A 13,427-nucleotide genomic window follows, 5' to 3' on the forward strand; every position below is an offset into this window, starting at 1 on the left:
GCTGCTTAGGATCCTGTACGTTCGAATTCCCATACCAGACCATGATGCAAACGGTCAGGATACCTGAGGCCAGGATCTAACAATGGTTACTAGATGTTCACAATCATGCCACTCTGTTGCCCCAAGTATTGGGCCTTGCTTGCAATGGGAGAGGATAATTAATACTCAGGCAGTGTTTCTTTTCTCCACTGTAGACGGAGTTCTTGGGAAACGATGTTCAACAGGAATGTGGAAGGCATCACACCCCAGGAGCTGCAATGCTGCCAGCGCTTGGTGCACCTCTGCAAGGGCTGCCTGCTCCTGGTTTACCGATATGCCACTGACTTCAAGGGCTCCCTGCCAGGATTCGTGCATGAATGGGAGGAGCACAGGTGCGAGGCCCTTCTCTCTCTGTAAATGTCTCCGGCTCCTCTCTCTCTCTCTCTCTCTCTTCCCTCTTTCTCTGTCTCCTCCCTCTCTGTCTGTCACTCCTATTACTCTCTGACTTCCTTCTCTCAGTCTCCCTATCTGTTTCCAATCTTCTCTCCCTCTGTTTCACTCCCATTCTCTGTCTCCCCCTCTCTCTTTGTCTACCCACCCCCCTCTCTCTCTGTATGTCTCTTGGTCTCTCTCCTCTTTTTCTTCTCTCACTCTCTGTCTTTTTCTCTATCTGTCTTTGTCGCTCTCTGCTGCTTCCTCTCTCTCCCCCTCCATACGATTCTGTCTCTTTCTCTCCTCTCTCTCTTTCTCTCTGTCTCTGCCAGCAATATGTTATAATTGCTGTACATTGTACAGTAAAATAAATCTGGAGTTTATGTAGTTTTGTGGTCAGATGCAGGATCTAGAATGAAGGCTTTGGTCAGAAGTTAGTGCAAGGAGTTTGAGGCAGCAGAGATATCCAGTCTCCCTTTCCCCCTCCCCTTCTCCTTCTCTTCCCCTCTCCCTGTCTCCCCCTCCTCCTCCTCCTCTCCTCTCCCTCTCCCCCTCTCCCCCCTTTCCCCCTGCCTGTGACTAGAGGTGTTCCACAGGAGTCTGTGTTGGGACCAATTCATTTTACATTATATATCAATGATTTGAATGATGGAATTGATGACTTTGTTGCAAAGTTTGCAGATGATATGAAGATAGGTGGAGGGGCAGGTAGTTTTGAGGAAGTAGAAAGAGAGTACAGAAGGACTTAGACAGATTAGGAGAATGGGCAAAGAAGTGGCAGATGGAATACAGTGTTGGGAAATATATGATCATGCACTTTGGCAGAAGAAATGAAAGGGTTAACTATTTTGTAAATGGAGAGAAAATACAAAAACTGAAGTGACTGGGACTAGGGAGTCCCTGTGCAGGATTCCCTAGAGGTTAATTTGCAGGTTGAGTCTGCGGTGAAGAGGGCAAATACAATGTTAGTATTCATTTCAAAAGGACTAGAATCCAAAAGCAAGGATGTGATGCTGAGACTTTATAACGTACTGGTGAACATTGGAGTGTTCTGAGCAGTTTTGAGTCCCTTATCTTAGAAAGGATGTGCTGAAACTGGAGAGGGGTCAAAGGAGGGTCACACAAATGAGTCCAGGTTTCAACAGTTTGTCCTATGAAGAGTGTTTGATGACTCTGGCCCTGTATTCATTGGAATTCAGAAGAATGAGGAGTGACCTCATTAAAACCTATTGAATGGTGAAAGGCCTTTTTATACTGGATGTGGAGAGGATGTTTCCTATGGTGGGAGACACTGCCTCAGAATTGAGGAATGTCCTTTCAGAACGCAGATGAGGAGGAATTTCTTTAGCCAGATAGTGGTGAATCTGTGGAATTTTTGTTGCCACAGGCAGCTGTGGAGGACAAGTATTTATAAATATTTAAGGCAGAGGCTGACAGATTCTTTATTAGTCAGGGCATGATGAGACACGGGAGAAGGCAGGAACTTGGGGCTGAGAGGAAAAATGGATCAGCCATGATGAAATGGTGGACCAAACTCGATGGGCTAAATGGCCTAATTCTGCTCCTATGTCTTATGGTTTTATGATTTTGAGTGTTGTTTCCGGAACAATTTTATGTTTCTATGTTTCTAAACAATTTTGTTTGACCAGTCAGGGTTGTTAGGCCTGAGCAAACCTGGATGATTGGTGGTCTGGCCTCTACCCTTTGACCTGTTTGGTATGGGTTACCCTACCAAGAGCCAAAGTACAAATCCCTGACTCTAGCCAACATAGCTTTCGGGGTCACTGAGACACACAAGCCTCTAAACCACGACAAGGTTGAGGTCCTCTTGGAGGAATCTGATTCTGAAAAGGTTACATAGAAAACCTACAGCACAATACAGGCTCTTCGGCCTTACCTTAGAAATGACCTAGGGTTACCCATGCTGTGCAGTACAGACCCTGGATCCCTGAATGGTTCGAGCAGTCTGCTGTGGATTGGTAACGGTTCCAAGGGCACTCTTGCTGAACTGGCAACTCAATCATTGCAGGGTCTTTTCAGTCCGGCATGAATTCCCACAATAACTGCAGGAGCCGAGGCAACATTTAAGGGGTAGTTTGATAAGAGAAAAAGAAACATGTTAAAGATGGGGAAGCCGAGATTAGAGTTAGCAAAACATTGGTGAGTGAACACTGACTCAGGCACAGTGGGCTAAATTTTCTGTGACTAACGACCCTTGACAAATATTCCTGATCGTATCAGTTCGATTTCACTTGTGATCCGATCCGTACCACAGCAAATTGCTGTAAATGATGGGGAATTATGATAACAATAAAAGCATAAATTACACCAGAGATTTACACTATTTGTTAATTGATTGAACTTATAGATACCATCAGCTGTATTATACAAGGAGCTTACGACATCACTGAGAACCACATGCTGGCGTACTGTAGCTGAGGGCAGTTAACTCATTATTCTTCACAAGAATTCAATTCAATTCAAGTTTAATTGTCATTTCAACCATACATAAATACTCATGAATACAACCAAATGAGACAGCATTACTCTGGGGTCAAGGTGCAAAATGTGGTATAAACGGTCACACACAGCACAAAGCACACATAAGATAGCAGGTGCAAATCGTACCACAGTCACGCAATAAAAGAGTCAAATAACTTGCACCATCAATCCACAATCGACTACAATAGAGCTAGTCTCCTCCAGCCTGGACACCATGCTCCACCGTCCACTCACCCTCGCAGGCCGTGGCTTGACGCCCAGTCCGCGCACATACAAGCCTACAAGCCTGTATGGACTATTAGAAAAAAAACTACAACTACACAAAGTATACTTGTATGTAATCCCTGCCCATCAAAAACTTCAGTTGACCACAACACCCCGGGAGGAGCGCACCACCCCCTGGCTGTGGCTTGCGTCCCAGTCTGCACACATACAAGACTACAGGCCCATATAGAATATCAGAAAAGAAAAAAAAAACAAGGGACACATTTAAATGGGCTGTGGATAATGGGAATTCCTTACAGCATGGTGGGGCGTGCCGATAGCATAAGGCTTTTACAGTGCTGGCAGTAAGGTCAGGATTTCAATTCCTGCCTCTCTCTGTAAAAGGTGCTTATACATTCTCTCTGTGACCATGTAGATTTTCTCTGGGAGCTCCAGTGTCCTCCCACATCCCAAAGGCGTACAGTACGTGTTAGGGTTATGGGATTGTGGGCATGCCATGCTGGTACTGTTTGTGGCACTGTAATGCATGCTGCCGTGCTTGTAGTTCAGCAGATTAAGGGTTAAGTGTAGGCTGGGGAATTGAAGATGAGGGGATGTGGCCACTTTGCTTCAGAGTGGTTCACTCAAATCTTTTCCATTGGGTGGAGGGAGTGATGAAACTCAGTTTGCTGTTGCATTGGTCACACGGTACCTCAGACAGTGCAGACAGGACCCTAGACAGTGCAGGCAGTACCTCAGACAGTGCAGCCATACTTCAGCCCTGCAGTGGAGCATTGTGTTTTTGTATCTTTCCCATTGGATGGAAGGAGTGATGAAACTCAATTACCGTGTATTGGTGACACGGTACCTCAGACAGTGCAGACAGGACATTAGACAGTGCAGACAGGACCCTAGACAGTGCAGACAGGACCCTAGACAGTGCAGGCAGTACCTCAGACAGTGCAGACAGGACCCTAGACAGTGCAGACAGTACCTCAGAGAGTGCAGACAGGACCCTAGACAGTGCAGACAGTACCTCAGAGAGTGCAGACAGGACCGCAGACAGTACCTCAGACAGTGCAGCCCTGCAGTGGAGTGTCGTGTTTTTGTATCTGAAGGATCCTTCTCTGCAGTACCATAGCAGACGACTTGTAGGTGGTCTTCATTGATGAGCCGAGGAATCAGACCTTGCTCTGACCCAAGAATTCCGGGGCCCTCATTCCTGACTCCAGCAACTGGTGTCTGGGACTTTGTGAGTGTGTGTGTTTGTCAGAACCAGAAACTGATTTATTATCTCCAACAAATGAAATTTGTTGTTTTACAGCAGCTGATCATGGGAGGCCTCGGGAGAAAGAAAGGAGGGGGAGAAGCACCAGAGGGAGATGGAGAACAGGCAAACAACTAAATATGTCAGGGATGGGGTAACATTTAGTTGTTTGCCTGTTCTCCATCTCCCTCTGGTGCTTCCCCCCGCTCCCCCTTTCTTTCTCCCGAGGCCTCCTGTCCCATGATCCTTTCCCCTCTCCAGCTCTGTATCACTTTCGCCAATCACCTTTCCAGCTCTTAGCTTCATCCCACCCCCTCCGGTCGTCTCCTATCATTTTGCATTCCCCCCCCACCCCAACTACTTTCAAATTTCTTACTACCTTTCCTTTCGGTTAGTCCTGACGAAGGGTCTCGGCCCGAAACGTCGACAGTGCTTCTCCCTATAGATGCTGCCTGGCCTGCTGTGTTCCACCATCATTTTGTGTGTGTTGTTTGAACTTGCTCCAAACAGTTTTTTGCACTATATTGGATCCGGAGTAACAATTATTCTATTCTCCTTTACACTTGTGTACCGGAATTGACATTAAACAATCTTGAATCTTGAATTTAACTGATAAATCCCTGTTTGCCAAAGAAATCAACATCATAGAGTCATACAACAGGAGTTGAGGCCATTTGGCCCACTGATTCGGTGCTGACTATTAAGCTGCCCCTTTACACGCATCCAATTTCATTCCCTCCACATTCCCAATGACTTTTCCCAGAGTCTATCACTTGACTACAGTGAAACTGGCTTGGTTTAATTTGGCACCATGGTCAGCAAAGCTATGATGAGCCGAAGAGTTTGTTCCTTGGTGCACTGCACTGAAGGTCTGGAGTTTGCTGCAGTGTCACTGACTAGTTTTCTGTCTGTTTCCAGGTCCCTGCCTCCCTCAGGAGTCCAACTGACCATGAAGACCTTGCCGATGACCTTCAGCCGTGGCCCAGCAGTCTTGCCCCGCTCCCGGAGCCTCCACACCGGAAGACTTGGCCAACATTGACCCGCCCGTAGCCAGGGTTCCTGCTTTCCTCTCACGGCGCGGAGGGGAGGTGTGTTAGGAAGCTCGGACGTCCTGGACAAGGAACTTCCCTCAGCCTGGAGGGTCCATGGGTGGGCGAGAGGACTCCCATCTACCACGCACAGTGAACACCCCCTCAGCCTCTCTCACCCGCTAACTATCTCAAACAGACTCGGGTGGTGGGCATTGGAATCTCAGCTTCGCTTTCAACCTGGAGTCACCTCTGGGACCTACTCTTCTTCCCTCCACCGCTCCCCCACATCTCTGACCCTGACTGTGACAGGGAACGTGGGGGCCAGGAACGGTGAATCATGTGTCTTAGCTTAAAAGAAAATCCATAGCAAGATAGCAAGAGAATGTGACTTTAAAATCCGTGCTGCTAATTGTTACATTAGAGTTACGCCTGCTTCGTTGGAGCTGCACTCGGTTTACCTGCAGATAATGTTTACATTCCTGTTAACGCTGAGGCAACAACCCTCTGCTTTCCTGTCTGGATGTCATTGGCAAAGCCAGCATTTATTACCATCCCAGCAGTATGGTGGGTCTGCAGTCCCCTACAGATGGGGGGGGGAGGCGGTCTTTTCTCAACCAATATCTGACTGGATGACTTCTCCAACTTCCACTGATTTTTCTACCTCCCTCTTTCTCTCTCTTTCCATTCCCATCTTGGTTACCCTTTCACCTGCTCATCACCTCCCTCTGATTGCCCCTTTCTCCAATAGCCCTCTGTCCTCTCCTATCAGATTCCTTCTTCTTCAGCCCTTTGCCTTTTCCACCTATCCTCTCCCAGCTTCGTACTTCATCGCCTTCTTCCCCTCCCCCTCCACCTTCTTACTCTGGCTTCTTCCCCCACCCTTTCTAGTCCTGAAGAATGGCCTCAGCCCGAAATGTCAACCGTTTATTGCTGTCTGTAGATGCTGCCTGACCTGCTGAGTTCCTCTAGTATTTTATGTTTAGTTCCAGATTCGTTGACTGAATTTAAGTTCCATAGCGGCTGTGGTGGGATTTGAACTCACGGTGATCAAGACATTTGGATTGCTGTTCCGGTCACTGAACACTGCATCTCCGCCCTACCAGATGCTCCAGTTTGAAGGTGCTGTTAAGTAGAGCAGCAGGAGTGATAGATGTGGCTTAATTCAGAACCAGGATTACTGTCATTGACATGCAGTGATATTTGTTGTTTTGTGGCAGCAGTACAATGCAAAACATTAAAAAATTGTATAATAAATTACAATAAGAAATGGAAAAAAATTAGTGCAAAAAGAGAGCAAAATAGTGAGATAGAGTTCTGGGATCAACTGGGTGCAGGTAGGTGAGACTAGGCAGAATATCAGACATTTATGGATTAGATGAGTTGAACATAAACATGAGAGATTTTGCATGTGGGAATTCAAAGCAACACAAAAGAAAATGCTGCAGGAACTCAGCAGGCAAGGCAGTACCTATGGACATGAATAAACAGTCAATGTTTCGGGCCGAGGCTGTTTATTCTTGTCTGTAGATGCTGCCTGTCTTGCTGAGTTCCTCCAGTATTTTGTGTGTGTTGCTTCAGGTGGGCTGAAGGCCCTGTTTCTGTTCTGCAGTACTCTACGATTCCATGACTCTATAACATAGCACAATCCTCACTGATCTGAATTGAGGCTAATGACACATTTCACTGTATGCTCCAATGTACATGTGACAAATAAAGCTAATACTTAGATCTTTAAATCTCCTCCAGTTTTGCGCTCATCATTCCAAAATGTGTGTGACCCGTGTGACTGGCATGTCTGATGTGCCCAAGGCCGATCTCACTCCAGACCATTAAAACAAAGGAGACTGTAGGGAATATTCTGCGGGTCTGCTGGCGTCTGTGGAGAGAGAAGTAGAGATGGCATTTTAGGTCAAAGTATCAGAGGAGCCAACATGGCACCAGTCCATTCAGCTCAACTTATCCATGCCTCCCAAGATGTCGACCTAAGGTCGTCCCCTCTGACTGCATTTGACATAGCATGATCCACCTTGTAACCTAAATCTGTCTTTATGACTTGGAGGTGAAATGCCCAGTGGTTAAGACTCCACATCCTTCTCCAAAGCATCTGCATCTGTCCTACTGATGGGATGCTTCGAACTGCACATGAAAGCAGAGGAGGCTATTCGGCCCATCAGACTTCTGCAGTAACATATGGGATTCTCTGTGGCATTTCCTTGCACTGTCCGAGGCCAGATGCCACCACCAATTTTATCACTGCGATCCACCAGATTTTTGTTTTCCCTTAATTGAGCACCATATCACAGTGCAGGTGATTTGGCCCACAAGTCGTACTGACCTTTTAATCTGCTCCATGATCAATCTAACACATCTCTCCAGCAGACAATAGACCTCCATATTTCTTTCATCCATGTGCCTATCTACGAGTCTTTTAAATGCCTCCAATGTATTTGCCTCTACCACCACTCCTGGTATTGTGTTCCACACACTCACCACTCTCTGTGCAAAAAGAGCTAACCTCTGACATCTCTGCTGTACTTTCCTCCAATCACCTTAAAATGATGCCCCCTTGTATTACCACCATGGGAAAAAAGTTTCCGGCTGTCCACTCTATCTATGCCTCTTAACATCTTGTACACCTGTATTAATTCACCTCTCATCCTTCGCTCCGAAGGATCAAGTTTAGTATCACTGACATATGTTGTGAAATTTGTTGTTTTGTGGCAGCAGTACAGTGTAATACATAATATATACTATAAATTAGAATAAGAAATATATTTTTTAAATTAAATTGAACAATATTAAAATTAATAATTATCAATAATAATAAAATTAAAGCCCTAGCGTGCTCAGCCTATCCTCATAAGACATGCTCTCCAATCCAGGCAGCACCTGGTAAGCCTTCTCCGCACCCTCTCTAAAGCTTCCACATCCTTCCTATAATGAGGTGACCAGAACCGAACTCAGTACTCAATGTATGTTCTAACCAGGGTTTTATAGAGCTGCAACATGACCTTGTGATTCAAACCAATATCACCTGATTAAGATACCACACCTGGATAGTGATATATTGTTCTGACCACTGTACAGGTTGCATATGGAAGAAGGATGGTCTTTGAAATAGCTGGTGGGGGTGAAGAGCTCCCCACACAACAAACTTTGGCTGGAAAACTCTCAGCTTGGAACTGACGGGGGTGCTGGACAACAACTATTAGTACTGTGTGGAAGTGTTACGCACATATCTATAGGGTGCTTAAGACTTTTGCACAGTAGAGTATTTGTAAATGTGGACTGGAGAGCGACTTTGTAAATCTGGCAGAAGCAAAGGATGTTAGGAATGGTGAGGGTGGAGTGCCATGGGAGGGATCTGTGTCAGGTGGCAGAAAAGGAGTGCCGGGGGTGGGGGTTGGCATGGCTGCAGACACACTCATCCCTGAGACACCAAGCAGGGTAATTTGATTTCAAAGAAGTGGGTTATTGATCATTACAGAATGTCTCTTTGGAGTTTCCCTCTTCTTTCTCCTTTTCCAAACCATGATTCCCACTCTCAGTCCATAATATAAACGCATATCAGAATCAGAAATATCATCACTCACATATGTCATAAAATTTGTTTCCTTTGTGGCAGGAGTACGATGCAATACATGAAATTACTGCAGCGCTGTGCAAAAGTCTTAGGCGCCCTAGCTATGTATATGTGCCTAAAACTTCTCACAGGTAGGTAGGTAGGTAGGTAGGTGTGTGTGTGTGTGTGTGTGTGTGTGTGTGTGTGTGTGTGTGTGTGTGTGTGTGTGTGTGTGTGTGTGTGTGTGTGTGTGTGTGTGTGTGTGTGTGTGTGTGTGTGTGTGTGTGTGTGTGTAAATTAAACAAGTAGTGCAAAAAGACAGGAAAAATACTGAGGCCCTCCTCTTGATGAGAAGGAAATGCAACACCTCTCCATATCAGCACAGATAAACCTCGAAGACATGGGTTTAGAGTTAAGATTTAGAGGGGATGTGTCGGGGACCTTCCTCACCCAGAGCGTAGTGAGTAGAGTACCTGGAAGAGTGGTGAAGCAGAGGTACTGACATTGTTTAAGAAATGTCCAGATGAGCATTTAAATGGCCAAGGTACAGCAGGCTATAAGCTGAATGCTGAAAAATGGGTCAGCAGGGTAGTGTAGCAGTTAGTGTAATGCTATTACAGCACCAATGACCTGGGTTCAATTCCCACCGCTGCCTGTAGGGAGGGAGTTTGTACCTTCCCCTGAGACCGTGTGGGTTTCCTTCCACACTACAAAGGTGTACAGAAAGACTGCCACCTCTGTCTCCCTGAGATGGCGTGAGTTTCCGAGTGCTTTGGTTCTCGCTCACACACAAAGGTGTACGGGTTAGTAGGTTAATTGGTCACTTGGGTGGTGTGGGCTCGTTGGGCCGGAAGGGCCTGTCACTGTGCTGTACATCTAAATTTTAAAAAATGGATTCTACAGGTCAGCATCAATAAAATGGGCCGAATGGTCTGCTTCCATGCTCTACGCCTGTACGATGCTATGAAGCCTATAGACCAGAGTTTGCAACTTTAGGCACACAGTGCTCTGAACGTTTCCTCTTTTGGTCTGTGCTTGCCTTCCATACTTTTCCAGTAGGTGTCAGATTTTCCCTTCGGATAAGATTCTGCAAGAACCATGACGATTAAAAGCTCCGTCTCACGCTGAGAGCTGCTTATTATTGCCCGATATTATGATACAAAATCAATACAGCTCTAACGTAGTTGTGTTCCCATGTGAAGGGTGAGGGGAGTGAGTGCATCATGTCAGTGCTATCTGATTCTATCTCTAACCAGTTCTCTTGTGAAACCTTTCCTGTTTATCATTCTTTCCTCTTGTTCTCCTTCAAGCATCTCCTTTATACCTTAACTTTAAAATATACTTCTTTCTAAATAATCAAACACATGCATCTCATAAAAGATTAAAGCCTAACTTTTATTTAAGAGATACAGTTGTGGAACAGGCCTTTCTGGCCGATCGAGCTACACTGCCTAGCAACCTACCTATTTAACCCCAGCCTAACCATGGGACAATTTACAATGACCAGTTAACCTACTAACCAGTACGTCTTTGGACGGTGGGAGAAAACCGGAGCTCTCAGTAAAAACTCGCGGGGTTCATGGGGAGAACGTGCAAACTCCTCACGGGCACCACCAGAATTGAACCCTTAACTCTGAACACTAACTGCTATGCTACCGTGGATTTTTCATTGTTATTTAAAACTTGTGTACTGCAAGTGTTATGTTATCATTGACCTTAAATACACGAGAAACACCTCTCCCTCGAAGCTGTGCGTTTGCACGGTCGTGCGGTAACAAACGCTCCCGCACGCGTAGCCTTTGTTGTTGTGCATTGGAATTTTCTTTTATACGATGTTACTATGAAAGTGCTTTGCAGTTTTCGGGCTGTGTAAAGATCTCCTGCTCAGAGCAATGGTTGGTCTGTGCAGCTGTAAAACAAATTAGATGGAACGTTGAACAGAAGGGATAGTTTAGCTCGAGGTTAGGTTTCATAAACCCTGAAGGTTTGAGTTATGTTCTGTTTTAGTGAACTGAACTAACAACAATAAATAGCAAATTCCCTGTAGTGTATGGCTGGTGACGCTGGCGATGTATGTTATGTAATGACTGATGATCTCCGTTCCTGTGATTGGCATCTGCAGGGTTGCCTCCTTCGGTGCTGTGGGAGGAGAGGGCAAGTCACATTTCGGTCCATGACCTCCTCTTTTGCCACGATGAGGCCTCACTCAGGTTGGAGGAGCAACACCTCATATTCTGTCTGGTCAGCCTTCAGCCTGATGGCATGAACATCGATTTCTCCTTCCAGTAATTTTTTTCCCCTTCTCCCTTCCCTCTTCTATTTGCCTGCAGGTCACATTGGTGTAATTGGGAGGCAGGGCCCTATTATCGTGCTGTGTCTCTAAATAAAGAGAAATAAAATGGAAGTAAATTAGTGGAAGTTGCTGTCAACTGGTCAGGCGTGATATTAGGGTCGAACTTGAGTTTTTATGCCTTGCATTGGCCTGCTGCCATAAAACAACAAATTTCACAACATACAGTATTGTGCAAAAGTCTTGGGCCCATGTACATAGCTAGAGTGCCTAAGACTTTTGCACAGCAATGTATTTGTCAATGTGGAGTGGAGAGCAAATTTGTAAATCTGGTGAGAACAAACGATGTCGGGAATGGTGAGGGCGGAGCATCGCAGGAGAGGTGGCAGGGAAGGAGAGCTGGGGTGAGAGGTAGTACTGGTGCAGTCACACCCAGCCCTGAGATACCAGAAAAGATCATCTGATTCCAAACAATTGATTTATTGATCATCACAGAATGTCTCTCTCATGTTCCATGCTCCCTTCCCTCTCCCTTCCCCCTTTCCCCAACCATGATTACCCTCTCCCTGCCCCCTACTCACTCTCAGTCCACAATGGAGAACCATTTCAGAATCAGGTTTATTGTCACTCACCTATGTCATGAAATTTGTTTTTTTTGGTGTCGCAGCAGTATAGTGCAATACATAAAATGATAGAGTACTGTGCAAAGGTTGTAGGATCCATATCCATATATTTTGCTGGAAATAAACCTGATTCTGATTACTGAGTCTTCAAGGCTTGGGCCCTGTCTGGGTTCTGGGGAAGTAAACTCAGGAGAGGTTTATTTGTTTACACTTGTGGGTGGACTGGCCACACAATTTCAAAAGTCTGCTCGAAAGGATGTAAGAAAATGGAGGATTACGGCGGTGTAGGAGAGAAGGGTAAGATTAACCTTGGAGTAGATTATTATAGGCCAGCACAACATTGTGGGCCATAGGGCCGGCAGAGTGCTGTAATGTTCCATGTTTTATGTTCAGATTAGGCTTTAGTCACATTTCCTCAGCTGACCACTACCAGAGGACATGTGTTTAAGGTGAGTGGAGGAACGTTTGGGGGAGGATATCAGAGGTTTTGTTTTTACACAGGCAGTGTCATGCACTGATGGGGGTCGTGGTAAAGGCAGATACATTAGAGACGCCAAAGAGATTCGTAGATAGGCAAATGGATGAAAGAAAAATGGAGCGCTTAGGTTAGATTGTTCTTGGAGTAAGTCAGCTCTGGTACTATATGCACCTGACCCAGACCAGCTTCTGGGGTTTAGGTGCTCCAGTTCTCCAGAATATGGATTACCGGTGCAGCCCCTTTAAAAATTTTGGGCCTTTATGCAAATTGGTGGCCATGTTTTGGTGCTATGCCAGGAGTTTAATACTTAAAGTGCACTTGACCTCTGGTTTGTTGCTCAGTTGGCAGCTCGGCTCTAGTTCAGTTTGTGACTGCATTTTTGGATTTCTGTCTCATTTGGATTCTCGCCTAGCACCTAGTCAAGAACCCTCCTCTCACCTCAATCTCAAAATCATGTCTCAAGTCTAGCCTTGGATGCACCTGGACTAGGGTCCTTCCCATCCTCACCTAGCCATCTCGTCACAAGTACAACATCATGGTCCGAAGGGCCTGTAATATGCTGTGCTGTACTGTTCTATGTTCGGACGAGGCTGGGTTTGATTCACCATATATATTGCTTAATTTCATGTCAAATTGATGGTCTTGTGCATAAGTATGGCATGGTACAGTTACACTACAAAACCAGCAGCAGCATTCCAAGCATGTTAATTCTGACAATAACACAAAGAGTGTAATTTTAAGGTGATTGGAGTAAAGTATGGGGGATGTCAGTGGTAGGTTTTTACAGAGTTGTGAAGATGTGGAACCCTCTGCCAGGGCTGGTGTTGGAGGCAGATACACAAGGGGCTTTCAGAAGATTCTTGAGAGACATAGGCAGATGGATGTAAGAAAAAATGGAAGTCTATGGTCTGTGTGCAAGGTAAAAGTTAGATTGATCTTAGAGAAGGTTTACATAGGTCAGCACAACATTGTTGATCGATGGGCCTGTACTGTGCTGAACTCTTCTATATTCTAGGTTCAGACTAGACTTTAGTTGCCTGTCCTAACATCTCCTTATCT

The 13,427-nt window shown here is 45.6% G+C and overlaps 1 protein-coding gene across 3 annotated transcripts in view; it reads left to right on the forward strand.

The window, feature by feature from the left end:
- ttll7 (tubulin tyrosine ligase-like family, member 7) overlaps positions 1-9,116 on the forward strand; it is a 200,870-nt gene extending 191,754 nt beyond the window's left edge. For all 3 annotated transcript variants that reach the window (XM_073062543.1, XM_073062544.1, XM_073062545.1), the window contains 2 exons: positions 195-371; positions 5,303-9,116. In XM_073062543.1, the coding sequence (XP_072918644.1) occupies positions 195-371; positions 5,303-5,423 (298 nt within the window). In that variant the 3' untranslated portion in view covers positions 5,424-9,116. The remainder of the gene's footprint in view (positions 1-194; positions 372-5,302) is intronic.
- The last annotated feature ends 4,311 nt before the right edge of the window (positions 9,117-13,427 follow it).

This window comes from Hemitrygon akajei, chromosome 12 (genome assembly GCF_048418815.1).
Source record: "Hemitrygon akajei chromosome 12, sHemAka1.3, whole genome shotgun sequence".
Classification (NCBI taxonomy): domain Eukaryota; kingdom Metazoa; phylum Chordata; class Chondrichthyes; order Myliobatiformes; family Dasyatidae; genus Hemitrygon; species Hemitrygon akajei.